The sequence below is a fragment of the Melanerpes formicivorus genome, unplaced genomic scaffold, assembly GCF_026170545.1.
Source record: "Melanerpes formicivorus ecotype bairdi unplaced genomic scaffold, bMelFor1.0.p_v2 SCAF_42, whole genome shotgun sequence".
Lineage (NCBI taxonomy): Eukaryota > Metazoa > Chordata > Aves > Piciformes > Picidae > Melanerpes > Melanerpes formicivorus.
The window spans coordinates 4,622,726-4,650,637 of record NW_027142394.1 but is presented as its reverse complement, the minus strand read 5'-3'; the positions used below and the strand labels follow the sequence as shown (position 1 = coordinate 4,650,637).

At 44.2% G+C, this 27,912-nt stretch overlaps 1 protein-coding gene and 1 long non-coding RNA gene across 3 annotated transcripts in view; one reads left to right on the top strand and one right to left on the bottom strand.

Moving 5' to 3' along the window:
* Positions 1 to 23,804, bottom strand: part of SPIDR (scaffold protein involved in DNA repair) — a 201,768-nt gene extending 177,964 nt beyond the window's left edge. For both annotated transcript variants that reach the window (XM_068158790.1, XM_068158791.1), the window contains exons 1-5: positions 23,691 to 23,804; positions 18,787 to 18,942; positions 17,711 to 17,789; positions 16,441 to 16,617; positions 15,457 to 15,611 (exon numbers count right to left, since the gene is read on the bottom strand). In XM_068158790.1, the coding sequence (XP_068014891.1) occupies positions 15,457 to 15,611; positions 16,441 to 16,617; positions 17,711 to 17,789; positions 18,787 to 18,942; positions 23,691 to 23,705 (582 nt within the window). In that variant the 5' untranslated portion in view covers positions 23,706 to 23,804. The remainder of the gene's footprint in view (positions 1 to 15,456; positions 15,612 to 16,440; positions 16,618 to 17,710; positions 17,790 to 18,786; positions 18,943 to 23,690) is intronic.
* Positions 442 to 20,250, top strand: LOC137451359 (uncharacterized). The gene is made up of 3 exons (XR_010989793.1): positions 442 to 761; positions 18,653 to 18,769; positions 19,900 to 20,250. It is a non-coding gene; the product is annotated as an uncharacterized lncRNA (long non-coding RNA).
* Positions 23,805 to 27,912: the final 4,108 nt, after the last annotated feature.

Below are 27,912 nucleotides of genomic sequence, written 5' to 3'. Positions count from 1 at the left end.
CCAACACCATCTAATCAACTAAACCATGGCACCAAGCACCCCATCAAGTCTCCTAAACACCCCCAATGATAGCAACTCCACCACCTCCCTGGGCAGCACATTCCAACGGCCAATCTCTTTCTGTGAAGAATTTCTTCCTAGCATCCAGCCTAAACCTCCTCTAGCACAGTTTGAGACTATGTCCTTTTGTTCTGGTGCTGGTTGCTTGGGAGAAGAGACCAACCCCCTCCTGGCTACAACCTCCCTTCTGGTAGCTGTAGAGAGCAATAAGGTCACCCCTGAGCCTCCTCTTCTCCAGGCTAAACAACCCCAGCTCCCTCAGCCTCTCCTCATAGGGCTGGTGCTCCAAAGCCCTCACCAGCTTTGTTACACCCTCCTTAAAACCAAGTGATAGGTTGTACTTGATCTCAAAGGTCTTTTCTATCCTGGCTAATTCTATTCTATAACTCAGCTACTGAAGAACAGCAACACCTTGCAGCTCCGTTAGCATGTCAAGCTAAGCTGAGAGTAGGATCATTTGCCAATAAAGCAAAGAGCCCTTCTGTCAGTAATGTTGTAGAACCTGACAACCTAACATGTTTGCCTACTTTCTCCTCCCCCATTTTTAAATAGTTAAAATATTCATTTAGAGGGTCAGAGAAAAGAATCTAGGACAGATCCAAAACAAGACCGAGCTGTTAAGTGCAGGAGCAACGTAGAAACACGACTTCAGAGGAGCAGGAAGTGCAACAGCAGATGAGAGATACGAATCGCATCCATGGGTGAGTAAAACTGGGATAATGCCAGAACTAGGTTAGTGTTGCATTTGAGCTTCTGCAATATTCCAAGTCAAAGCATTGTAATTCTATTGCTGTTTTATAACACCTGACCTGTCAGTCCTCATCCCTCTTGGGTCTGGAAATGACTTATTACCAGACGAAAAGCACAGAAAATAGGTGAAAGGAAAAAACGTCTAGCTGCCTACAGGGTAACACAACCGGATTTACATGATGTGTGGTCACCATGAATGCAGACAGAGGCAGACAAATTGCACCTGACTATGCACACAGAACTCAAGACCTTTCAATTTATTCAATACAAGTTATCAGTATTTGCAGTGAAGGAGATGTTCATCACCAGCTACCTATGAGAACATATTTCTCGATGACTTGGTTTTATTCTGAATAATTCCATCTCAGGGCTGGGAGGGGGATGTGTGTGTGTGTGTTTTCTTTTTCAAAAGCCAGTCCAGGTTGACATCTTTTTCTAAAAACAGCTGCACACATTGGCACTGACCACATTTTAACCACAGCAACAATGTCTTATGACCCATCAGGCTTCTGGATTCTGCAGTTTCACGACGCTAGAACAGATTTGTACTCACATCTCATTTAAATAGAATTTCAAGCTTGTTTCCCCAGTCTTAATTTCATTCTCACTTTTCAGACCTCTTTTCTATCAGTAACTATCACCTTCTTCACTTGAGTTTAATGCTTTCACTTTATTATGCCTTACTTTGACCTCTGTGTGGTTTAAGTTTTAGCAAGCGTTGATTTTCCACAGTATAACTTCCTCTCTTTACAACTCTAAATAGGAAGCTAAAAGAAAACAACAGCTAACTCCTTTCTAGCTTTTTCCAGCATAGTTTGTATCTATTTCTACACATGCAATTAGTCTAGTTTGAACTAGCAGAAGTTAAAGCATTGTTCTTTTTAGAAATTGAACATACTGGGACTAACATCTGCCAGAGAGATTGAGGCATCAGATATGAATTTTCAGTTTCACTAAATAGAATAGAAGCAACCTCTACATTTTAGATGTCAACAGCAAACCAGAACTTCCTTTTGCTTTAATCCATAAACATTGTTGTAATGCCACATAAGATAACGTACCAAGGAGATTCTGGAAGCAGAGAACTTAATGTACAAGAGAGCAGCAGTTTAAAAGTTGCAGAAATCAAGGGAACAAAGTAAGAACATCAAGAACAAGTCAGATCAGAGACTTGTTGAACTCAGCATCTTATCTGATAGATTGTCTGTATGAAATGCATGAAGCAAAGAAGTACTAAGCAAAGGAATACTTCTTCCCTGGTATACTCCTTCAGAGGAATGTGATCTGCAACTGGAGAACTTCCCAGGGGACCAACAGCTGATTTTTCAGTTTAATGGATTTTTAACTCCAGAAAACAAACAACTGCACAATCACTTTTAAACCAAACACTGCAGAAGTCTGGAAATACTGTACAACTTCTTAACATCAGCAAGGAAAGTAATTGGAAGGGGCCACAGCTGGCTCACCAGCTCTAGGTTCCCAAAGCAGTCGTGGTTTGTTATTGCTGCAACACCTAAAGAAGCCTCAGGAAAGTTGAGTGTTGTGCTGAGACCTGTACCAAAAACTGCAAAAAGCAGCAACCTCTGTTCAACGACTTTGTGCCAGCTGAAGAGCCTGAGAAACAAAGTACATTTGGAAAAGGCATAGTGCTGGAGGAAAGAAAATATTCAATGGTACTTTTCTTGCAGTTAAACCCTACAATACCACCAACATGTGGGAATCTCCTTCAGAACATCTCATTCATTCATTCCAGTTCATTCCAGTTCAGGAAAACACATAAGCTGCATAATCATCATCTTCTACAGAGAGTGGAGCACAGTGCTGCTAACAAGCAGATGGAGAATTTTTATGATCTACTGGCTGCAAATCCCATAAAAATTAAATCCATTTGCTATTCTTTCATTTAAAATATGCATGGTAACAAAGCAGCAGAAATTAGCATTCAATGTTCTCTTAAATCACTCCTCCCTCCCCAAAATGTGAGAAGAAACCACCACACATTATATCACCAGCAGTCCTACTTCTCCAGCCCCGTGATGACGACACAGATCATGACTGTGTCAAAGCCTGCATTATTACTTCTGACTGCTCAAAGTGTCTGGGGTGTGCAAGGCAAATAGAAAACTTCCACCACCTTCCAAAATGATTGCAAGTTAATTGATGGCAATTAAGTAACAGCTGAGTAGCTTTTTACAAACTGCAATTTGCATGCAGAGAAGTTAAGTGTTGGTACTTCACTACCAAACTTTAAGTCGTGGTCCCTAAGCCACTGCTGCGTTAAGCATGCAGAAATGCCAACCTGAGAATGCTCAAGGTAGTACCAAAGGCATACACAAGAAAAAGTAGAGTAGTTAATAATATAGTATAATGTCCCCCTTAAATCTCACTGCCAGTCTTGGCTTCAAAAAGTGACTTGAACAATACAAGAGTGGCATAGGAGATGCTGCCTGCCACTACTGCATAAAATCATGGTCTGATTTTCCTCCCCATTTCCCCAGATACTTCTTCCAATTCACTCACAACGAACTATGATGGTCACCAACTTAAACATTTACACTTAGCATATTCCCACGATAGGAAACAAGGAAATGAGTAATATTTTTCACTTAAGACTCATATAGAAGTGATGAATCAATCCACCCTCATTATCCAAGGTGATGTATTTGCCTTTTTCAGCGACTTCTTTTTTCTTTAACATGAAAGAAACTAAAGCAGATGTTTTCCCAGACCCAGTTTCTTCTCCAAAATCATTAGATTTATGAAGCATTGATAGGCTTAGCAATCATTTATCTAAAATTGCAAAGCCATGCCCTTTTCCAATGCTCCCTTTTTCCTTCCACAGCTCCTTTATTAGCTTTTCAACAATGAAATGCTCTTACAGAAAAGAAAAAACAGAGAACCTTTTACTTCATAATCTAAATAAGCCACAAGTCAAACATTGTCAGAAACAAATCTAGTTGTGCTGTTTGCAGGGAGAAAACAATATGGAGAATGAGACTCAAGTGCATCTAAAGGTTAAAAAGTAGATGGGAATAATCACCCTTCGTGTTTTTTCACTTGTTTCTTGTAAAAACATTGATTTAGTTGTTGTTTAAACTGACAACCTTATCTGCTGTCCAGCTCATTGCTTTCTAGGCATATGAGTGGCAGTTATGGCTTGTTTTATTTCCTTGTCCTAAATTTGTACCTTTGGAAAAGTCTACACAGCCTGATATATTTTAATCCACCACAAGCTAGGTAAGAGAACAACACATCTGCCTCTCCCTAACCCCTGCAGTAACTGCAGGCTAATCTGATGAGTTTCTTACTGCAAAGAGATGCCTTGATTCTTCCTTTCTAGAAAAAGTAAGTAAACACCACACAAATCTCTCATATCTTGCCCTCACATCACAGGTACCTTACATTACAAGGATAAGTCCTATCAGGGAGGAACACATTAACCAAATTCCCTGATGAAGCTGGTACCCAGCTATATAACCTGGATTTACAAGTGGCTCTGTAAAACTGTTACATTACTGTCTATAATATTGTTCTTTTCTCTGTACCTGTCTGCAAAGACTAGAGTGAAAGGAAATATGATGCTTTCCCTATAGATGCCACAACTACTAGCACTGCATTGCACCAAGTGAGGATCAACTTTAGTGATAGGACAAGGAGCAATAGTTTGAAACTGGAGCAGGGTAGATCTAGGCTGGATGTTAGGAAGAAGTTCTTTACAATGAGAGTAGTAAAATACTTCAACAGTTTGCCTAAGGATGTGGTTGAGGCCCCATCCCTGGACGCTTTCAAGCTCAGACTTGATGTGGCCCTAGGCAGCCTGATGTAGTTGGAGGTGTCTCTGCTCACTGCAGGGGGCATGGACAAGATGACCTTTGAGGGTCCCTTCCAACCCAGTGCAATCTGAATTTGCAACATAGCTTTCTTGGTATGTAACTTCTCAACTGCTTTGCAGAAAAAGCATTGAGGGTGGCAACAGGAAGAGGACAAAATTCATACATGTTGAAAAGTCCACAGTACAAACATGGGAATAGCTGTAGGAGAATCTACCAAGGATCATTCTAGCCCCTTACTTTTGTCTCCAACAATGATTAATGTCAGATGTTTAGGGAAGAGTTTAACACAGGACAAGCATGTGGCAATGCTGCCACAGAACAGCCTCCCTGATTCCACTTTGTGGCTTCAACCAGTGACAAGATCTTTGTATGTAATCCTTAACAGATCTGTCATCCATGAATTTGTGTCCAATTAGTTTTGAACTCATGTAATCTTTAAGCATCCATATCATCCCTGTGGCAAGGAGCTCTACAGCTCATATGGTGGGATGAACAAACTCCTTTTTAACGTTGAATCAACCTGCTAGTTTCACTTGATGTCTCTCAGGCATGCAGTAGCGAGTCATTCTGTTTACTTCTCCCTATCTGTTTGTGACTCACAGGTTTCTTTCATGTCCTCTCCACAGCAATCTTTGTGAGAATGAAGGTTTCTATTGTATGGAGTTTTTCCCTTGCAGAAAGCATCCCATATACCTGATCACTCTTACCAACTTGCTCTTAAGCTTTTCTAGTTACACAGCAGGGCTGGGTTTTTTTTGTGCACAGGAGGATGAAAACTACTGTCCACAAGTACAGCTGATGTACACACAATGGATTTTTTGAACTGCAGTGTTTTAGCAACTGTTAAGCCTATTTAAACCCCAGAACACACCTCAACCCATCTCATCCATGGCTACTGTATGTCAGGATGAATTTGCTCTATGCCTATCATTGTTGCCTTCACATGCAGACAGTTACACTGCTTTCCTCACTTAGCTTCAGTTGTCCCTTTCCCATGAATAGGAAGGTGTCAATGTGTCTGCAAAACAACAAATCATTTCCTCTCAGAAGCACCAAAATTCCCCACAGCCCCACCAAGATTCCTACTAAAGGAATCAGTACAAGAGTTGTGTGCAGAACACTGGAGACTGCCACAACAGCACTGTGCTGGTGAGACACTGGATGTGAGGAGCTGCTGTAGCCACTGTGTCTGAAGAGCTGCATCCACGGGAGAGCATCTGGTAGCACAGAACAAAGCAGATGTATTAGGCAAGAGAACTGGTGAGTTGAGACCAAGCAATGACCAGGTGAGGGTGAATGGGGACAAGGGAGTGAAATAGTGACCGTGCTAGGCAGAGGAGACAGAGTGGGAGGAGAATGACTGGGACTGAGTCAAAAAATATGCCACTGGAGCTGGGACTGAACAGTGAATCAACAGCCAGGGGGCAACAGCTTCTTCATGTATCCAGGAAGTGGCAATAATAAAGCTGTGAGTTAGGAATAATGGAAATAATGAAGTTGTTACTTCATGTGATAGTTCTCCCACTACTCACTATCTGTGAGCGTATTTCCAGAGAGATCAAGGACAAAGATAGAGATCAAGGACAAAGATAAAACCATGAAGTAGTCAAGGCTGCTACCCTGGCTGAAGTCAAATAGTGATACACTAATAAAGATTCATGAGAGCAGGGTTGTATGCAGCTAGCATATACAGGAGTGTGCTAGCACATCCTTGCAGAGCAAAGTCATCTTTAATGTTACACTTAGGGAGTTTTATCCCACCACTATGGAACACCTCCACAGAAAGGGTTAATCAATCACCAGGCTTATTAGCCTGGAATGCAAGTGTCCTGATAACAAAAGAACTGTAAATCTGGATTGTCATCTACAGATGATTCAGACATTTGTCTAGAAACTGTTTATCACAAAGCAAGAGCAACAGAACATGACACAAACCCTGCCAAACTGGATATGAGAAACATTGGGATTTCACCCCGCCTCATTGTCCCCAAGCAAGCCAAACCCCCGCCCAAGAGAAGTTCCCACATCCAAATGTCTTATGTTTTATTATAAATATCTCAGCTTTATTCCATTTGTTCTACCCCCATTTACTTCTCTTATCTATCCAGCACACATCCACATTGCAGAGGGAACAAACGTCCTGTCCCGCTCCCCATACCATACCAAACTGCATTCTTTGCATGCAAAAGATAGTGGCAGGACTTAAAAACAGCCACAAAACAAAGCCCCCACATAGCTGCCTTCTTCCATGCCAGATAAAGACAAGCACAGATATACAAGAGCTTCATCTGTTCAAGAGGGAGAAACACACTGGAAAAAAAACCTCAGGGGGGTTGAAAAACCTCGTGGTTAGTACAGAATAGTCTCTAAACTTTGGTCTTCCTCTGTTTACAGCATTCTACATTTATTCCCAGATATTCCCAATTCAGCAAATGCTACAAAGAGCCAGGATACCCTAAACATTACCATCAAGGAACAGCTCTGTTTCAGTGAAGAGTGACAAACTCCTAAGATGAAACTGCAATACAGGGATAGCTGGATGATTTTGTTACCACTCCATGTTTTACCTGGTTTGCCACAAATTAAATGTTAACCTTGGGCATTTAAATGCCCTACTTGATAGCCATTCTATAAGCAGCATTACATTAACACATCCAAGTGCCGGGTTCTGCACATTGGCCACAACAACCCCATGCAGTGCTACAGGCTGGGGTCAGAGTGGCTGGAGAGCAGCCAGGCAGAGAGGGACCTGGGGGTGCTGGTTGATGGTAGGCTGAACATAAGCCTGCAGTGTGCCCAGGCAGCCAAGAGGGCCAATGGCATCCTGGCCTGCATCAGGAACAGTGTGGCCAGCAGGAGCAGGGAGGTCATTCTGCCCCTGTACACTGCACTGGTTAGGCCACACCTCGAGTCCTGTGTCCAGTTCTGGGCCCCTCAGTTTAGGAAGGAGGTTGACTTGCTGGAACGAGTCCAGAGAAGAGCAACAAAGTTGGTGAGGGGTTTGGAACACAAGCCCTATGAGGAGAGGCTGAGGGAGCTGGGGTTGCTCAGCCTGGAGAAGAGGAGACTCAGGGGTGACCTTATCACTCTCTACAACTACCTGAAGGGAGGTTGTAGACAGGCGGATGATGGTCTCTTCTCCCAGGCACCCAGTACCAGAACAAGAGGACACAGTCTCAGGCTGTGCCAGGGGAGGTTCAGGTTGGATGTTAGGAAGAAGTTCTATACAGAGAGAGTGATTGCGCTATGGAATGGGCTGCCCGGGGAGGTGGTGGAGTCGCCGTCATTGAAGGTGTTCAGAAGGAGACTTGATGGGGTGCTTGGTGCCATGGGTTAGCTGTTTGGGTGGGTGGGATTGGTTGATGGGTTGGACACGATGATCTTGAAGGTCTCTTCCAACCTGGTTTGATTTATTCTAATAAAGGTTTATTCTAACATGTGCATTTTTTCCACATAGCTGTGTGTCTTTATTCTGTTGCTGCCACAAATCCCCAGACCAGCAAGGTTCACTTGTGAAAAGATGTGAGCAGCAACAAAGTACCTTAAAAGGACATGATATATGTTTTCTTCTATCACCCCTGGATGCAACAAGTATGCTTGATAAAGAAAGAGCATTTTACTTTCCCCTAATATATTCAGACCTTTGCCTGCCACAACAAACTGGTATGATGTGAGACAGAACCAGCCACTGAAAGATCAAAATTTGTAGAGCAAAGTTACAATCCACAAAAAAAGATTTTATTAAAGACTTTGAGAATCCAAGCCATGAGCCAGTCTATTCTGTTCAGGTCTCCTTCCAGAAGAATATTTAGAAAGCACACATATCAGAACAAGAACTGGTTAAGACTAGTCCTATGTATTCCAGTACAACTTCCACCATTTCCTTCAAAGAGGATTTAAAACAAATTCAAACCAATCTCTCCTCCAACTTGGCCTGAGCAGTTCTGAGAGACCCCTTTAGGAAATAGTTTGGAAGACAAAGCTGGACAAATCAAAACACAAGAGCTTCCTCAGGGTCCTCAGCTACTTGCAGAGTCCAGAACTATTAACATATCACCTGTAATGTGATATGCAAACAGAAAGCCTCAGATGAGAAGAGACAAAAGCTTTCAACTTCCTGTGCATGTTAACTCCTCTGGATTTAGAATAGAATAAACCAGGTTGGAAAAGACTGAGAGCACTGCACTCCCAGCAGTGCATGCTCTGCCCTTTCCCATAGCCTCTGCTCCAGCACCAGGCAGCCTACAAACTGGAGACACAGGTTCTCTTTCTTTGCTTCACCTCTTGAGGTGGAGGTCAGTGTCTTAACAGAGCAAACAGACTGCTTTGGTTCTCCTAGTACTCCTACAGACCCTCTGCAGTGCTGTGAAGAAAGCCAAGAGGTGCCTGGCCTGACAAAAGGCAGATGCCTCCTGTGGCATGCAGCTGCAGGAAAAGCCACACAGGCCACTTGAATCCTGTTTGAAAGACCAGGCAAACGTGGGGAGGAGGAAAGATGACAGAGGGAAGCATTCAATAGGTGGATGCCAAGATAGCCATGCTGTCAGCTGCACTTAAAGATGTTGCTCTCCAGAGCTGTGAAATAAAGAATATGGGGCTCGGTTGAAGCCTTAAGTTAAACAAAGCACAGGGACTGGATGAGCAGCACACAGCCCAGGACTTCAAACAAAAATACAGTCTGGGAATGACACCAGAAGGCAGTGAAGTCTGAAGTCTCTTTATGTCACTGCAGTGGTTCCTGTGATCCATCAGATTTAGTATGCCCAGGATGTGGTACACAGGATTCTGTTATACTTAGTTAATAAAATATCCAGGGAATTCACAAGTGAGGCACAAAGCACAGCTGCCTCAGTGATGCTCAGGATCACCTGCAAGAGCAAACACACATATATACATGCAAACACCTGTAAGTCTGACAACTGTGAGCCAAGAGGCTTCCTCCAAAACAGCCATCAAGGATTTTTTTTTAAACACCATTAAAAAGACACTTAATGAATGTCAAGACACTCATTTGACTGAGTGCATCATTCTTGAGGAGGATAATGAGCCCATTCACCTGCACTGAGATGTGCCTTGGAATTATAAAGAAATGTCCTCCCAAGATACTTTGAATCAAAGCAAGGAACATCTGAGCCATTTAGATGTTAGCTGAACTAATGTCTTTGATCCTGATTTAAAATTAACAGGGTGATTGTTTAACTGGAGATTTAGGAGAAGGCAGTTAAGAGTACAGCGAGGCACAGTGCACCCAGAAACATGCTGCTTCCTATTTGATGAATCCAAGCAAATCATGGAAATGAAGTTTAGAGGGAAACTATTGTCTGTGACTAAGCTCCAAGGTTTCACTTCTGGATCAGAAGGTGCAAAGACACCCCTGCAGATGTGGAAGAAAGCTGTTGGTGCATGAGTTCATTTTTGTCCAGCAGCTTAGGTACAAATCTTTCCACCTGGCCAGTCTGAATGCAAAACGCATCTGTTTCTGTGCCAGTACTGATTTGCAGTCTTTTGATTCAAAAAGCCCACCTGAAGTGCCCTGCTAGAAGAGACCAGTTCAATCCAGAAAGGTAACATTCCAATTTTGGAGGAGACATGGAGGAAAGAGACAGGGAGGGAAGAGTGATGTTGCCCTGACTGGTTATCCAGTCTCAGACCTTTGGTTTTCCCAAGATCGAATTGGACAAAGCCCTAAGCAACCTTGTCTGACCTTGCACCTGAGCCTGCTTTGCGCAGGTTGGAGACATTCTGAAGTCTCTTCCAACCTGGATTATTCTATGAAGCACACATTTAGAAGTAATAGTAAGCCTGTGGGTATTCTTGTATATATTCTAATAAGCTTCCTTTGGTAATGGACTGACAAGAGTAAGTGCTTGCAATAACATGGTCATACCATCACCCTTTATCAGTGTGAAGCCATCAGTCTGAGAGGATGACACAAATTCCATTTGCCATAATAATGATTCCCTACCTTGAGATAACCTATTTTCAATTCTGTTACACAACAATAGTTCTAGGCTCAATTCTAATTACCAAGCCAATGATAGTTATAATTACCATCACAAGGGACCAAGAGATCAAGGACAATGCAGGCCCAGAAATAACAGCAAAATCTTGGTGTACTCATCTTTCAAGTCATCACTTCAGAGTTTCATTAGATATGTTGAATCCTCCTCAATGTAATACCACAGAAGGGCAGAGTCAAATTTGCTTTTAAAAACCCTAAAGACAGTAATAAATCCATGAATTAAGCACATGAGTGGACCTTGTTTTGACAGATGAGAAGGCCTCAGATACAAAGAAATACAGCTACGTACATCCATGTGCAAGAAGGACCCTGTCCCTGGAGGTGTTTAAGCCCAGGCTGGATGAGGCTCTGGCAAGCCTGATCTAGTGTGGGGTGTCCCTGCCCACGGCAGCAGGGTTGGAACTAGATGATCCTTGTGATCCCTTCCAACCCTGACTGATACTATGATACTATGACTTCAAGTAATGTGTTCTTCACTCAGGAGAAAGCCTAAAAATCAACCTTTTGCACAACATTACAAGGATTTTGGCACAAGATTCAACATTCCCCACTGTCAGTATACACACACTGCAGCACAGAGAGCTAGGAATTCGGTGGTGATCCATTTCAGTTTCATAAACAAAATATGGCAACTCTTTTTCAGTTGTCTACCAACAGAGCAAGACACTTCAGGGATCTTGTCGTTATGTATTTAAAGAAAATAAGCCCTTAACCACTTGGCTTCTTGATTAATTTTCAGTCAAATTAGAAGTTAAGATCAGTAGACAAGCTTATTAGCGTGCTCTGCAATAAAAAGGGTCTGCTGTAATCAGTTAAGCTTTATTAGCACTGCACAGCAAGTACAGGAGACTAGCTCCTACATACTAGCAGTACAAAGGGTGAAAGGTTCTCTTCACACCATTTTGGGATAAATCTCACTGCATACAAAGCAAGCAAATCTGACTACCCATCAGAAACTGAGAAGCAGATTTAGCACAGGACAAAAAGGAAAGACCCTAGTCTGCAAAACACCACCATGATATACTCTATAAAAATGCTGGCCTACTTTAAGGGATTAAGATACAGAGTGTGTTAAGGAGGGATGTGAGCACAGAAGATGATGCCACTCAGTGCACAGGGCCAGAGGAAGTTCTCAGTTTAGGAGGCAGTATGGCAGGAAACATGAATTCACTTACAGGAGTACTAGATTTCATTTAATCCCTAGCATTGAAATACTTAGAAGTTGAAAACAATTCAGAGACAAGCTGAAGTTCTGCATGTGATAAGAACTGATCATGAGACAAGTCTCTGCCCAAACCAAGCAAAACCTAGCCATTACTAATCCATGGAAATATGTCAGATCAATTTTGAGATGACTACACGATTCTCTTCCAGAACACATGTATGGCAGAAAGTTAACATTATGGTGCTAAGAGAAAGGTTAACCATTAATCTCCAAGAAAAAGGTCAACCAGGCAAGCATCTGAAAGCAGAGGACTTCTCAGAACAAAACCATCTGGGATCAGGTCTTGCCAGATCTTCGTCCCACATCACCTTAAGCAAGAATTCCACTGGTTATAGGTCAAAGGAAAGTTGACAAATAACTCTCCCATGCCCTAAAAATATACAACGGAACGTAAAGCACGACCGTGTCACATCTTGCACACGTAAAGCAAAGCACGACCGTGTCACATCTCGCACACGGAAAGCACGACCGTGTCACATCTTGCACACGCAAAGCACGACCGTGTCACATCTCGCACACGGAAAGCACGACCATGTCACATCTTGCACACATAAAGCAAAGCACAACCATGTCGCATCTCGCACACGCAAAGCACGACCGTGTCACATCTTGCACACGTTTGCTTCAAAATTTCTGAATTGAACCAAAACCGTAAATTAGCTAACAGCTGCTCACCACAAGACCAGCTTCAACTTGCATTCCTCATTACCCTCTATCAAGCAGCTTTACACGTCAGACGTGGGTACTTGATAGGAAAGACACAGACCTGGAACGTGAAGCAAATCTGTAGAGCGTGAAGCTACAGTCCCAATAGGCAGAGGCTTTATCTTTGCACCAAAGCTTCACATGAAGTCTTTGCACACAGTTAGTTACCACTGAGGAACAGTAATTTGAAAATCTGTTCTACTGGTATACAAATAAAGCAAGCTGTGGAGTTACACAGCTTTTGACATTTCCCATTAGAAGCCTAGTGCACTTCTACCATGGGTAAACACTACCCTAAAGATATTTTGGCAGCAATCCTAAACCCTCCAGAACCTCTTGGTATTTGGCATATTTTAAAGCGGGGTAAAATAAATTTCATGGTCTTTTGATTATCTGCACACTCCATTAGGTTCCAGAGATTGAGTAAATACCACAAAAATGATCATATATCCACGTTTGGCTTTCCCCTCCCTGCTATTCCCCACCAGGAACCAGGCCACAAAATTAACAGGTCCTCTCAAAGACTACTCATACAGCAAATGGCCTCCTATAGAGAACACTGCTTTTCTGTTCTCACTCGGAAACCTCTTGAACAGCTTGCCTGCAATTTTTCCCCCCTAAGAAATCAGCCTACCCCAAGTGAAGCAAAACAAAGACTGCAACAGGCACAGCAACCACTGAGGATTTACCCTCCTGCATAAACCAAATCCCCAGAAAGTTCACTGGTGAAACTGACCACCCATGCAAATTCCCACAGCATGGCACTCCAGCTGCAGAGGCATTCTCACATTCCCAGATTCCCAGCGTATCCTCATCTTTTATAGCAGTGTAACTACTCTGGTTGGAGCTAAAAGCTTTATTACATTTGGCTGCAGTCAAAAACACCTTTTTCCTGAGCAACCTTTACTATATGAACATGTCTCACAGCATTTATCCAGCTCTGCCATAACAGAAGGAGAACAACTTTTACTGCTTGCACAAATCCCACTTCTGGCTTCCCAGATTTATGCAGACCACGAGATCTCTTCTGATGCTGCTGCCCAGGATCTAACCTATTTTATATCACTTCTTCACGAATTTGAAAAACACTCGAACTCTTGAACTTTAAGGTACAGATGCTGAAGTGCACCGACAGCCATGCGTGAGTGAGCTGGAAGCCACGTCGGACGTGACCGCAGCAGCTGGCACGTTGTCACGCACCAGGTCCAGACCCGCTTTAGGGACCGGCCAGGTGTAGCAAGGCAGCAACCCCAGAACGGCGGCACGACCCTGCCGGGGACCGATTCAGAGGGAAGCTGGCGACTGCCGCTCCTCCGGGAGCGGAACTGTCAGGCTCCTCTGTACCCTCACAGACATTTAATGACGAACGAACACACGAGTCTAGGGGATCTTTAGCAAGGCTTTAATGCGCTCCGCTAACAGCCTTCCTCGGCCCCATCCCTACCGCGGGACGGAGCCCGGCCCGCTTCCCTCCCTTGCCCGCAGGCGGTGGCACAGCTCCAGCCCGCCTGCCGGGGCCGGTCCCGGCGCTAGTCCGCCGCGGGCAGAGCCGCCGCCGGAGGGCCGCGCCCGCGGGAGGCGGCGGCCGGATCGGGACCGGGGCCGCGCAGCAAGGACCTGCAGCGCCCTCTGCCGGGGCCTCGCCGGCAGCACGGAGCCGCGGATCCGGAGCCTCAACGCCGCCCGACGGAGCGGGCTCGGGGCGACCCAGCCAGCAGACCCGGGTAGCGTGTGCCCTCCGCGCCTGCAGAGCCTCGAGCCCTGCCCGAACAAGGCTCCCAGACCCTCCCTTCGTCCAGCCCAGCTTCATCTGCTGCCAGATGGCCGCTGCTTCTTGGCCTTTCGATGGGCTCCTCTAAGGGTCCCAAGCACGAGGGCTGGAAGGAGCTTCTGAAGATCACCCAGTCCAATCCCTGCCTAGAGCAGTCACCTAGAGTAAATCACTCAAGAACACATCCAGGTGAATGCCTCCCGAGATGGAAGCTTCACCACCTCTCTGAGCAGCCAGTTCCAGTGCTGCGCCATCCTCAAAGTGAAGAATTTTTTCCTTATGTTTGTGGAACCTATTGTGTTCCAGTTTGTATGCACTGCCCCTTGCCCTGTCACTGGACACCACTGAGACGAGTCTGGCTCAATCCTGACACTCATCCTTTAGCTATTGATAACCATTGACGAGATCCCCCTTCAGTCTCTTGCAGGCTCCACAGCCCCTCATCCTCACTCACAATATGCTCTGCTCACAATACTGCGGTTTTATATACTCAGAATCTCATAGTAATAAAGGCAGGTTGACAGTCTCACAACACATTACAGGAAATCTGGACATCAACTTGCCACAGCCAGGGGCTGTAAAGAATCCAAATCACTGTATCTCTGGTGAGAAACCTACCCACTTGAGCAATTTTTGTGCACACAATGAAATACAAGAAATGCCATTCATACACAAGAAAAAGCTGCTTTACTGCAACAGTGACCAAGCACTGGTACAGCTTACCCAGACAGCTTGTGGAATCTCTATCTTTGAAAATACTTGAACCCCAACCAGACATTCCTGATGCACCAGCTCCAGCTGACCTTGCTTTGAGCAGAGGGTTTGACTGGACTGTTGCCAAAGGTTCCTTCCCACCTCAGTCATCCAGTGATTCAGTGACCAAGCTCTGTATGTGGGGCACCACTTGGTTTTGAGGTTTGGCAATCAAAAGAACACCCTTGGAAATTCTTGTGTACAGAATTTCTTCTGGAGAAAGAAGGCAAGCAAAGCTCTCACATTGCTCCAAATAAGTGCAACCAAATATGAATGCCCTCCACAGTTACAGTACAAGAGGTTTTTTTCCCCCCTGAAATTTGAAACAGTTTCTTACCATGCATAGCTCATCATTTTCTTTGACAGGCAGGGAATTAGGATTTGTGCAGGAGTCTGAATCTGATATCTCAAGTGTGCTGTCATCTTTCTCTGATCCATCATGCCTCTCAGGGGAATCACTATCCTTCTCCCAGTCAATGAACTCCAACTCATCTAACAATGAAACAGTTGTACAAAAGAGTTGTTCAGAAGAATGAAGCTAGAGCAATCTTACACTTATGCTGAACTTGGACAAGGCTTGGTTGTTTTGGGATTTTTCACACATGTTCAACTGATCCTTATGTTTATTTCATAATCCTGCCTCTCATAGAAGCTAAATCCTACCAGCAGACACTCCATTGTGAAGAAAGATAGAAAAAGTATGTTTAATAAAAAGAGATTTCAAAGAACTTCCCCCCAAGGCAGTATATTTAACAGCTTAGGCAGGTAGGGCTTTTAGTCCAGTTATTATTAGTTCTCCTAGGGTTTATTTAGGGGGAGGTTTCCAGTTGCACTGGATTTTCCCAGTGCACTTGTTCAGAATTAACTGTTCTAAGCAAGTACCTCAGACAGTGACCTGGAACAGCTGAAAATCTGGTGTAAGTTAACATCTGCTGTTAGTGGCAACCTTCACAGAGAAATGAAGAGCTGTCAGTAGGACAGGGCAGACAAAGCCCTGTTCACAACCCCAGTATCTGTGCCACAGCACAGAAGGAAATGGGACAAATAAGCTATCATGTATTGCAAGGAACTGACATGCTTCACTCCATGTGTAACCTGCCCAACTATGTTCCTTTACTCCAAGGTCTAAAATTTTTGTACATAATTCATCCTACAAGTTTATTCCATGCTCAGGTGGAATGCATGATAAAAATGACCACTGACTTAACTGAAATAGGATTAAGATAGTGTCATTTGATCAGAATGACCTCAAAGAATTGTCACTGTATCACTTGAAGCTGACAGAAGGTTTCTTGACAGATCTGCTTGTGTTTGAGCTTACCTTCACTACTACTGTCCTCTAATAATAAATCATGTCTGCTGGGTGATTCCTCTGGTTTGGAAGCAGGGCTTCTTTTGCTGTGTAACAAGGTTTTACTTCCATCATCTGAAAAATCACTGCCACTAGAGGTCCATACAATGTCCTCAGCTTCCTTAGAGCTCGCAGCAGCAGCAGATCCTATTAAGAAAAGTTTGGAAACTGTTAGTCTGGTACAGAAGTTTAATGTAACAATACTTAAAAATGAAACTACACTATCTTTGAACTGGAAGAATTATCACTTGTGTCATCAGGCATCAGAGATTAATACTGGACCATTAACTCCCACTTATTTCTTATACATACACATCATTTCATGTTGGCTCTTCATACTAAACACTAACACTGCATTTTATACAGCGAGGCTGTCACTCTGCCCTTCACTCCCAATGCTCTCACGTGTGCCCTTTCAAATCATAAGTGGTTTAAATAAAGACTGTCCTTGGACTTGTGTTTGGAACTTTATAGAGTGAAGAACAAAGTATTCCATCAGTAAAGGGTACTCCCCAGTTTTGACCTGAGGTTAAAAAGAAGTTAAACTTTTCAGGAGTAACCACAAATAGCCATTGTACCTTTGATGTGAGACACTTAAAGGAGAAAGATTAATGCTCAGCATGGAGCATATAACATTTGCAATCATAGGAAGGCAGAGCTTTTCACTTCCTACCCTACTAGAGCTTTGTAGGAAATGGGAACCTAGGCAGCCACTGGGGATTTGAAGGCAGGGAGGCCCAGAGCAGAAATGCAATGACATCTCCTTGGGTATTACAGAGACTCAGGTGCATCAAGACTGAAAGCAGAAGGCTGACAAAATTGTTTTCCTATCTATTCCTCATACTTATAAAATATGTATTCTCTCATACTTACAAAACACTGGTGCCTGTTGAGAATAATTTTGCCCCCTATCTAGACAGCTAAGGCTTGTTTATCATTCTCTCCTCTTAAAAATGTAAGCAATTTTAATATCCAGTCCTTGCAGACCACAGAGTATACACAACATGAGCAATGCTTCTTTCACCTCTTCAAGAGCTGGAGTGCCTGCAGCTTTGCAGAATATATTCCTGCAACTCCAGGTGAACAGAGGAGCCTAATCACAACAGCATCACAGCTGTGTCTTATCCAAATTAGCTTCTGATTCCAATAACCAAAGAAAGCAATTAGCATTTTCAGCCCCGTTCCACCTTGAAAGAGAGCAAAACAATCTCCTGACAACACTAACATGAAATAGCTATACCTGCTGCTCTTTCAGTAGATGTTAAGAGTGGTCCAAGATGCTTCTTAAACCTGGATTTCTTATCTGTAGGTGTCAGGGACTATATTAAAAAAGAGGCAGAGACATTTAATCATGACAAGTAAAGACAATTTAACATACAGCAATATACTCAAAACTCTTGTTATTCACCCACCACAACTTAGTGGCACAGCTTCAAATCAGTTTCTCTATCTACTAGACTCAATGTGAGGTAATAAAGCAGGAGAACAGTAAAATAAAAGCTAAACTTTCATTGTTTAGGAAGGTTAATTTACTGTGACAATGAAAGGAATCACATCTGACCTTGCAAAGAACAAGAGCCAGTATTTTCAGCATTAAAATGTCAAAAGCAGACAGGAAGAACACACTTGATAAAGCACGTGCTCTATTCAAAGGCTGCAGAGAAAGACTATTCAATGGCCCTGTCTCTGATTCCATTAAATCCCACAAGCTATGCAACACTGACTGCTCAGTACCAGAAAAACAAGAAATAAAGGCAACTTTGAAAGTGATTTTCAACACAAAGCACTTCTCACCCAGAGCTGGCTGACCAATGAGACCAATGCACACAAAATGAAGAACAATTTGACATATCTTCCAAAAGAGCATCAGACCCAAATACATGTCTGCAGAGTCAGCAACAAGCAAGATTCCCTACAGTGAATTAATTACTGCAAACACTCTTTAGACCTAACAACAAATCATCAGATGCAAGTGAGAGGATTTATGTTCAGTATTTTTGCTAGGAAATGCAGCACATCCCAAATGAGAAATTACTTTTGTAGCCCTCAGCATACTGAAACTTTCCAAGTGACAAAAGCTATCTAGGCGATAACATATTGATGTGTACTCAAGAAATTACACTAACCAGTTAAGACAATGCCCTTATGTAACCTTGCTTCCCATTTTTGTCTGCTTTGACAGCCAGCAATATGCTGTTAATTGGGAAACAATGCAAGAAACAAAAAAGGGCAACATCTTGAAATCCAGTCATGCATGGCAACTGGTTCAACTGTCACTTCACATCTCTTCCTTACACTGGTAAGCCAGCATCTTACCTCCAGCACCGGTGTGCTCTGAAAACCATCCCCACACCTGAGCCACGCATTGGAAATGGAAGTGGAAGCCACTGATGTCCTGACACTCGATTTTTTCAGCTGTAGGGGTGTGTCATCTGGGAAGGGAGTGCATTCTGCATTCCAACACCGCTTCCGCTGCAAGGGAAAGCAAACCCACTGAGGACAGTGTACACACAATTCTTTAAGTTAAGCTTACTTAACCTAGACTACCCCCTTAGAATTTGAGGAAGACTTGCAAGCAAATTCCAATTTTTAATGAGCTGAGGGAATAAGAGTCTTGAACACTTACAACTATTGTATCTGCAATACTAAATATTATCAGCACTGTCAGGTGAAAATGCAGTCGTTTTTAAGTACACCATGTTCTGTTGATCAGTTACAGTTGTAATACCTGTTAATTGCCCAGCAGAGAGGAAAATATGATCCTAAACAGGACCAGCCCAGTAATACACACTTTAACTTAATTCATTCCAAGCTGCATTTAATCTCATTCTGTGTGATCCAGGTCAAGCTAGATATCACTGTACAGCTCCCCATTAAACAACCAAAAGAACCCAGACTCTTCCAGCTCTTAGAATTATGTTTGCTTTCATAGTCATTTCCCCAGAAATTAGTAGACAGTGTTGCCTCCCCCTTACAGGCTGCTAGAAGTTCTTTGGACTATTAGATAGGTCACAAATAAGAATGCTGATCAGCACCCAGTGCTAATTACATGCAATAGATGAGAAGAGCTGAAGATGAGGGAACTGCCTGCTATCACATCCAAAGTTACCTTTCAGATTCTGCAGCCTTTTACACACATAAATTAACACTGAGCATGATAAACATCTTAGCCCACTATGCTACTGAAACTTACAAAATGTTGACTACATTATCTGCCTGAATGTCTTTCTTCTCCTGATAGTCTTCCTCAAGCAACCACAGCTCCTAGCTGTACTTGAGAATTACTCCAATGTTATGTTAATCAGCACATACATTCTCAGCCAGGCTGGGAAATCAAGACTGTAACATACTTTGAACTAAGAAACAAAGACAGTCTTTGGCAACTTTTGTCCATTTTGTATTTGACAACATATATTTTGTTTCCTTTAGATCTTGTGAGCACTTGCAAGAACAACACAAGCACTTTCCAAAGCATGCAGTGAGCAGCATCTTGCTTCACCCCCTCTGGTGAGCTGGTCCTGTTGTCACACAGTGAGAAGACAGGGTAAGAGAAGTGAGCTTTGCAGTTGCCTCTGACAGCATCTGACCTTGCTAAGAGTCTCTACTAAAACCACTGAGGGTATACACACTGCAAAGTAGCTACTACAAGAGGTTTATCATCAAAGGCCAACCAACCCCACAACTACTTCCACACATGTATAAAAAGCAGCACAACCTTGCATCTGACATGGTATTAAATAAGGAATCAAAAGTACTTTAATAAAGGCATGGCATCAAGTAAGGAGCCTATGACAGTTTAAACAAGAAAGGTTTACACTGTGACACAGAATTTAAACCCTGTTTTCCTCCTGCTGAAGATGCTATCCCCAAGGTCAATTTTTAGAATGCTTAGACATGAACCTCTTGGAAAGCACTTATGGCTCTGCACAGAAGCAAGCATGGACAAGGCAAATAACTGAAACACATCATGGCCCTGTGCAATGTGAAGTGGCACTGGAAGTAACTTTTAAACAGCCGGGAATATTCTTTCAAAGGCATTAAATAATCAAGGCCGTGACAGGCAAGAAACAGTCTTAATAGTTAATGACTCAACAACAGAATTGTGTTATTTAATCCTCCACTTTGCTAGCCTGGATAAAGGCAGGTGCTGCTCAGGTTTTCAAAGTAGCCCTACAGGGATGTCTCAGAGCAGGTGGTCTCATGGCAAACCAGACAACTGCAGTCCCCTCTCTCCCTTCTCAAGCACTCAGCAGACTTCTATGCAGACACAGTGACAAGGAACCAAACTGGCAGAAAACTTCTCTGGGAAGAAGCACTAGTTATCTACAGCTGGCACAGCAGCACAATAAAGGATGCAAGGACCAGTGGGACCACTCCAGCAGCTGCTTGACACCATGTCAGCTTAATTACAACCTGAAGAACCCTTGGTACTGCTGACAACTGTGGTTAATTACCTATTTGTCTCATCACGTGGCCCTGCTCCCCAGATACAGGAAAATCAGAGTTTCTGATACCACACAGAAATTTCCAGCCACTACATAACTTCAACATGCATAAAGTAATGTTTATGTGAATATATAAATGTAAATGCCACAAATGTGTTTTTATTACAGATCTGTAATCTGAACATTGTGTGCAACAGAAAGAGCTACAGATAGCCATAGATATGAAGTTGAGACATGAAATTCTCAAGAACACAAATGACACCAGGGCAGGGGTGCACCTGGATGAATATTATAGCCCAAAGAACAGAAAGGAAACAGCAGCCACACCTTCCATACACAGCTAGTGTCACCAGGCTTCAAATGACAAATGCCCTACAGTAGCAGCTGCAAGAGTGTGGCCACAGCCCCAGGTGAGAGTGAGCTTGGAGCAGCTCTGCAGGGTCTGTCTTCAGCTCTTTGCTTTTGGCCATGGTGGGACAGTGCCCATGTCAAGGAAGGCACTGTCACCCTTCCCCTGCAAAGCCTCCAAGGCTGCTGCTCCCCAGACACAGAGGTCTGGCATCCAAGGACCTCTACTGCAGGAGTATGTTGGCTGGCACACAGAAGTGTAAAGCTCTAAAAGCTCTTTAATCCACTCCAGCCTCCTTCAAGGCAGGAGAGAAATCAGGGTTTTAAAAACCTTGTTTCTCAGGAATAAATACTTATAATGAAGCTAGTCCAAAGGCCATGCTGTACCCAAAGAAATACAGCAACAAAAGTGAGTTTTCTTCATCTCAATCACAAGGCTCATCATCATCTTCCTCTGGCATAAAAACAGGGCACAAAAATATCTTTTGTAATTTATTAGTCTTATGTCTTAAGAAACAAGATATTGGTATTAAATATCACTGAATCAGGCTTAAAGGAGCTAAAAGCATGTAGACCTGGCATATCTCAAGAAAAATCAAGAGATAGGCAAAAGAACCTTTGAATTACATAGAGTATTTGAAGACATAGTAAGGCCTAAAATGTTGAGTTAAAGGGGAGGCTCGGATGGCTTCCTTCTACAGAAGTTGTCTGTTGAATTCTGTTCACAAAAACATTGCATTTCATCTTTGGAGCAGTTCCTTCTAAAGGAGGACAAAAAAAAAACCTACATTTCTCCTGCTGGCTTTAGGGGAATTAGGCTCAAACCCTCCAGACAAAAAGCACAGGAAACAATCCTTCCTCAGTTACCCATTTAGTTACTTCCAGTAAGATAAACATAGGCCAGGTCACATGGGTGCAGGTGTGAGGAAAACAGTAACACACTGGAAAATCAACAAATATACAAAGCAATCATGCAACAAACTACTTAATATGGGGCTGGCCAAGCTTCTCACAGATGGTCCTATCTAGAACATCTCTACTCAACCAGAGTATGTTTTAGTTCTACCAAATATTTGTTAGCCATAAGCACCCTGTATGAAGTCACTGGGACTGTATGTTCAAAGACTACACACGACACAGCCCTTTACACTCTAGACAATCCCACTTTTCTTGGGGCTGCTCCAAACCCACAGAATGAACCCCCAGGAAGTTTTTATCAATATAATAACAATCATACCTGACTGCAAAAGAAGCTACTGCTATCAAAAGCTGTCATCACACTACAAGAGTTGGCTAAACCTTGGCAGTTGACTGTGCAACTCTTCACTAAAGAAGAGCATAAAACCTTGCAGAAGAAAATACCTATAGTGTCAGTATTACAAGGTAGTTTAAGTAGAGGAGGCTATTTTAAGCTTGTTGTTGATGTCTTCTTCCACTAAAAAGATTTTAAGTGCAGATGCATTTAAAAGTTAGTAAATATTCACACCATTTCGTCCATACACTAAAAGGGAAAATAAATGTTTTAGAATCCAGGTGGCATTTGAACTCCATTTGCATTCCCATAGCAAATAATGACACTTGCAGCCTTTCACCGGTAACTCAATACCGGCATGAGCACTGCAAATCGGAGACGGCATCCCACTGACTGCCCTGAAAGCATCACTTCACACACCAAACTACCCAAGTGAGAGGATCCAAACAAAAAAAGCAGCACAGGGGACTACTCCCTCTACTCATACTCATGCCCAGAGAAGCTAGGCTGCTCCGAAGAACACCAAGCCTGGCAATTTTACCAGGTCTCTTTTTCTGTTATTTTCCCTGCGCTTTTTCTCGGTCGCCTAGCAAGTAAGGCTATACACTTTCCGCTCGGTCCAGCTGTGCTTTCACTGTGCAATAACGAATAAAAGGTCAACGTTGCGCAATTGCGAACACCACGGCGGCGGCGTCTCCAGCGGGTGCCGATACCCTCTACCGAGCCGGAACGAGCGTTCCTTCCCTTGCCGCAGGTGCGGCCAGAGTCCGGCAAGAGGCGCCGCTGAGCCGCTCTGCGGCAGGCGCCTGCCCGCAGGCTGAGCTCGGCGGGCCCAGCCATAGCCTACCCGGTCACGGAACACCGCCCTCCACCGGGATCACAGTCCCCGGGGAGCCAGCTGCATGCCTTTCTCACACCCCAGCCCCAGGCTCGGGCGACGGGAGCACCGACAGCCAGAGCTCTAGGTTCGGGTCTGCGGGGCTGCCCCTCTTTCACCATTCGCCCCCCCGTACCGGGGCCGAGGCGCGGCGAGCGACCGGGATGCACGGCGTACTGCCGGCGGGGCAGCTGGAGCCGCAGCATGGCCCCGAGAGCCGGCAGGCTGGGCCGGAGAGATTCCACCGCGCCCCGACCACCGGAGCCCCCTCCCCTCCCTGGCACGCGCACGCAGGTACCTTCCTACTGGGCATCGCCCCTTAACGAGGCAGCCACGTCTTCTGTCACGTGGCGGGGGAGCCCCGGGGGCGGGGCGCAAGGGAACCCCCAGCCCAGTGCACGAAGTCGCCGCTACACCCCCGCCCTTTGTAGGTTTGGCGCCGCGGTAGGCGCGGCTCCTGATTGGGCAGGCCCGGCGAAGCTCGGGTGACGGAATGGGCTCGAGATTTGCGCGCATGCGCCTCGTGGGGCTTGAAGGCGGATGCAGGCGGGGCTGTGAGGGCACGGGTGTGCGGCTGGTTTCGCTCTGTTTTCCTTGCCTGCCCTATAGCTGACGTCGTGATGGGGGACGGGGGGAGCCGTGGCAGCTCCGCTTCTGCCCTCATTCACTGTCTCTTTTCCTGTGAGGCGCAGGCAGTGCAGGAGATTGTCAAACTTCCCAGCCCTGCGGGGTTTTTTCTGTGTGGGAAAGGCCATTGCCGGCGCCGCTTCCCTCGGTCCTGGGCGGTTTTGGGGTGCGGCCCTATTCCTCGCCGAGCTGGCCCTGTGGCCTCAACCCGATCTGGGGTTGGTGCGGCCTGGGGCGCCTGTTCCTTCTTGGGCGCTGGCTGAGTTGGCAGCCCTGGTTACGAAAGAGGAGGTGTGGAGGCTGATGCCTGCGCTGGATTTGTTGCAGGATTTCTCCAGCCTGCGTTTTCCTTCCGCATCCTTCGTGATGCTCAAGTTTGTGCAGAAGTAAATCTCGAAAGAAAGATGCTGTTCAACACCACGTGGACACAATGCACTGGGATAAAAAACACTGACTAGATACCCGAGCAAATAACGTCTGAACGCAAGACAAGCCACCTTATGAAAAACAAAGTTGCACTTAGACCATAAATTTGGTTTGAAACTCCCTGAGCAGCAAGTTTTGACAGGCAAAAGGGTAATGTCAGTGTCAAGATGCAGGGATTGAAACATTTGAATGGACCAATTTCAATTTAGCTGGAGGGGGGAAAAAAAAAAAAAAGCCTTGTGACCTTTGAAAATGTTTTTCTGATATAGGTAGAAACAATGGCCAAAAAAAAGGACATAAGTTATTTTTTTGCTGTTTTTTTTTTGTACTTGAGAAGGTCACTTAGACTGTCAGTGCTGCTGTTAAACAGTTAATAATCATCTTTGGAAAACGAGATAATTGCATCTCATTGCTTAATTAGAGTTTATAAAACACATTTTGATAAAAGCTACTATATGATGGCAATTTTATTGTTACGCCCTAATTACATATAGCTATGTCTATAGTTTACAGTTTGTCTTTTTTCCAGGGCTCCCTGTGGCCAATTTGTATCTCACATTCCCTTTATAAAACTGCCACTAGTTAAAGTGGATTGTGCAGAGACGAGAGCCAGAACAATCGTTATCCAAACCCCGTGGTGCCTTTGATTGTTATGTTCAAAACAGAGTTAAAAGCACTGTGTTCTCAGCCTTCCAAGAACTTGCAGTATTTCTTCTGAAATATCCAGACTGACAAATTAATTCCATTGTAGATCATCAAGTGGTTTTCTTTGATATTTGAGGAAGTGTTACTGCACTGCTCAGTTAAATAGGCTGTATTACAGTATCACAGTATCACAGTATAACTTAGGTTGGAAAGGACCTCGAGGATCATCGAGTCCAACCTATCAACACAGACCCCATGACTAGACCATGGCACCAAGTGCCACGTCCAATCTCCTCTTGAGCGCCTCCAGGGATGGTGACTCCACCACCTCCCTGGGCAACCTGTTCCAATGACGAACGACTCGCTCGGTGAAGAACTTCCTCCTCACCTCGAGTCTAAACCTCTCCTGGCACAGCTTGAGACTGTGTCCCCTTGTTCTGGTGCTGGGTGCCTGGGAGCAGAGACCAACCCCTTCCCGGCCACAACCACCCCTCAGGTAGTTGTAGAGGGCAATGAGGTCACCCCTGAGCCTCCTCTTCTCCAGGCTAAACAATCCCAGCTCCCTCAGCCTCTCCTCATAGGGCTTGTGTTCAAGGCCTCTCACCAGCCTTGTTGCCCTTCTCTCAACCACAGAGAACTACATGGACCATGTAAGTCTGGTCTGCTTAGTGACTCTATTTATTTCCAAGGTGCTTACACCTAAGAGAAATTCTATAGAATCCCACAAAGATGACAAAAATCAATAGAGTTCCTTCATTTGTTTCCATGTCCTTGACAAAGAAGTACTGACGTGACATGGGGAGGGAAGAAATGGGTCAGAAACCCACCCTATTGATTAGGAATTAGAGCTGTGATTGTTTTTTAAGACAATGTTTCTGTGATGAAAGACTTAATGATGTCAAGCTTCTCAACAAAAGCTTAAGCTTGGTACTACCAGTCTGCTACTCTTTAGAATCATAGACTCAACAAGGTTGGAAAAGACCTCAAAGATCATCAAGTCCAACCTGTCACCCCAGACCTCATGCCTACTAGACCATGGCACCAAGTGCCACATCCGATCCCCTCTTGAACACCTCCAGGGACAGCAACTCCACCACATCCCTGGGCAGCTCACTCCAATGGCCAACAACTCTCTCAATGAAGAACAGTCTCCTCAGCTTGAGCCTAAACATCCCCTGGCACAGCTTGAGACTGTGTCCTCTTATTCTGGTGCTGATTCATCTACTCCAACCCCCCTGCCATGGGCAGGGACATCTCTCAACTAGACTCAGCTGCTGAAGGCTGCCTCCAACCAACCCCAGGGAAGAGGCATCCACAACCTCCCTGGACAACCCATTCCAGAGTCTCACCACCTTCATACTGAAGAACTACTTCCTAAGATCCAGTCTAACCCTGCTCTCCCTCAGCTTCAAACCATTTAGGTCTGTTAAAAGTTGCTGTGCATTATACTGTTGCAAGTCATAGTTAACACAATTGCCTATCTATGTTTTGAAGATCTGTTTTTCATCTACATATACAAGCATGGCTGTGTCCTCACAGGATCAAATACTGGTTTGAGTCTGCTTTATCTAATACACTAACTGACTGTGTTTGTGCTCCAGATCACATTTAGTGCTGCTCAGGGAATATTAAGACATTTTATCCTTTCTGCATTTTTGTTGCATGAAAGTTCTCTGAAAAATATAAGATTCCTCTTAACAGTACAACTCTATTTCCTTAGTGAAGTCCAGAGGAAAAAGAGCATTTATTTGGCAGTGGTGCTGCTGACTGCAGTGATGTTTCTAAATCCCTGTGCAGAAAGAACTTCTCTCTCACAGAAACAAAGTGTATTTTATACAAACGAATCCAAAGATAGAGGCTTACATTACTGAGGTTTGGAGAACTTGTGTTCTCCTTCATTCTAACGTGGGTTTATGGATTCATTTCCTCTACAGATCATTAAGTTACAGCATTAAAAGCTTTCCTGTGTATAAAGCCTGCTACGGACAATGTCAGTTTCAAGCACGGAGCAAGGTTTTCGGTTTGAGTCATTTCCTTGGTAAAGTTTTCAAAGTCACAAACATCCCAGCTACTCAACTGAGATGAGATAGGTGAGGGAAAAACTCAGTAAGCAGAGTCTGTCTTTCAGGGTCAGCTGGATTTTTATGAATCACTCAGGTCTAGGGTAGATCCCAGGCAGATCCCCAGTCTAGATCCAAAACAATACTTTGTTCTGCAGGCTGTGTTACAGTTTGATGATTCCAGGCTTTCTAAGGTTTCCTAGGAAACAACATGAAACACTTCAGATTTTTTTAGTCCCAAAGCTGCAGTGTCAGTTAAATTAAATTGTACCATTTCACAGAACAATGCATGGCTGTGCTGAGGCAAGCTCTGAACTTGTGGGAAAAAAATGGAAAAAAAAACCCCAAACTCTCAGGGGAGGCCAGATTGTAGTGAAGCAAATGGAGTCGAGTTCTTGCAGTCATGAGAATTAAAAATTAATAGCTGGTTGTTTAAGAATCAGAAGTTAAGGTAGGTTTTAAATGAATGAACATACCCAGGAAGCATCTTTCTACCGGCCCCTGCCCCTCAGCCAGAAAGCCCTGAGAGGCTCCAGGCTTGGGGGCTTCCCAGCTGCCAACCAACAGGGGGTGGCTGTGCACTGGGCCTAAGCCTCAGCATCTCAGCATCCCAGCATCCCACCACCAAGTGCTGCCTGCGGCATCTTACAACTGCTGACATCTTTATGTCTTCTCCTGCTACTTTGTTGTGCTATAACAGGAATGTGAGTACAGAACTTTCTGACAGACATATTTGCCTACTTTTTATAAAATGTCTCTGTG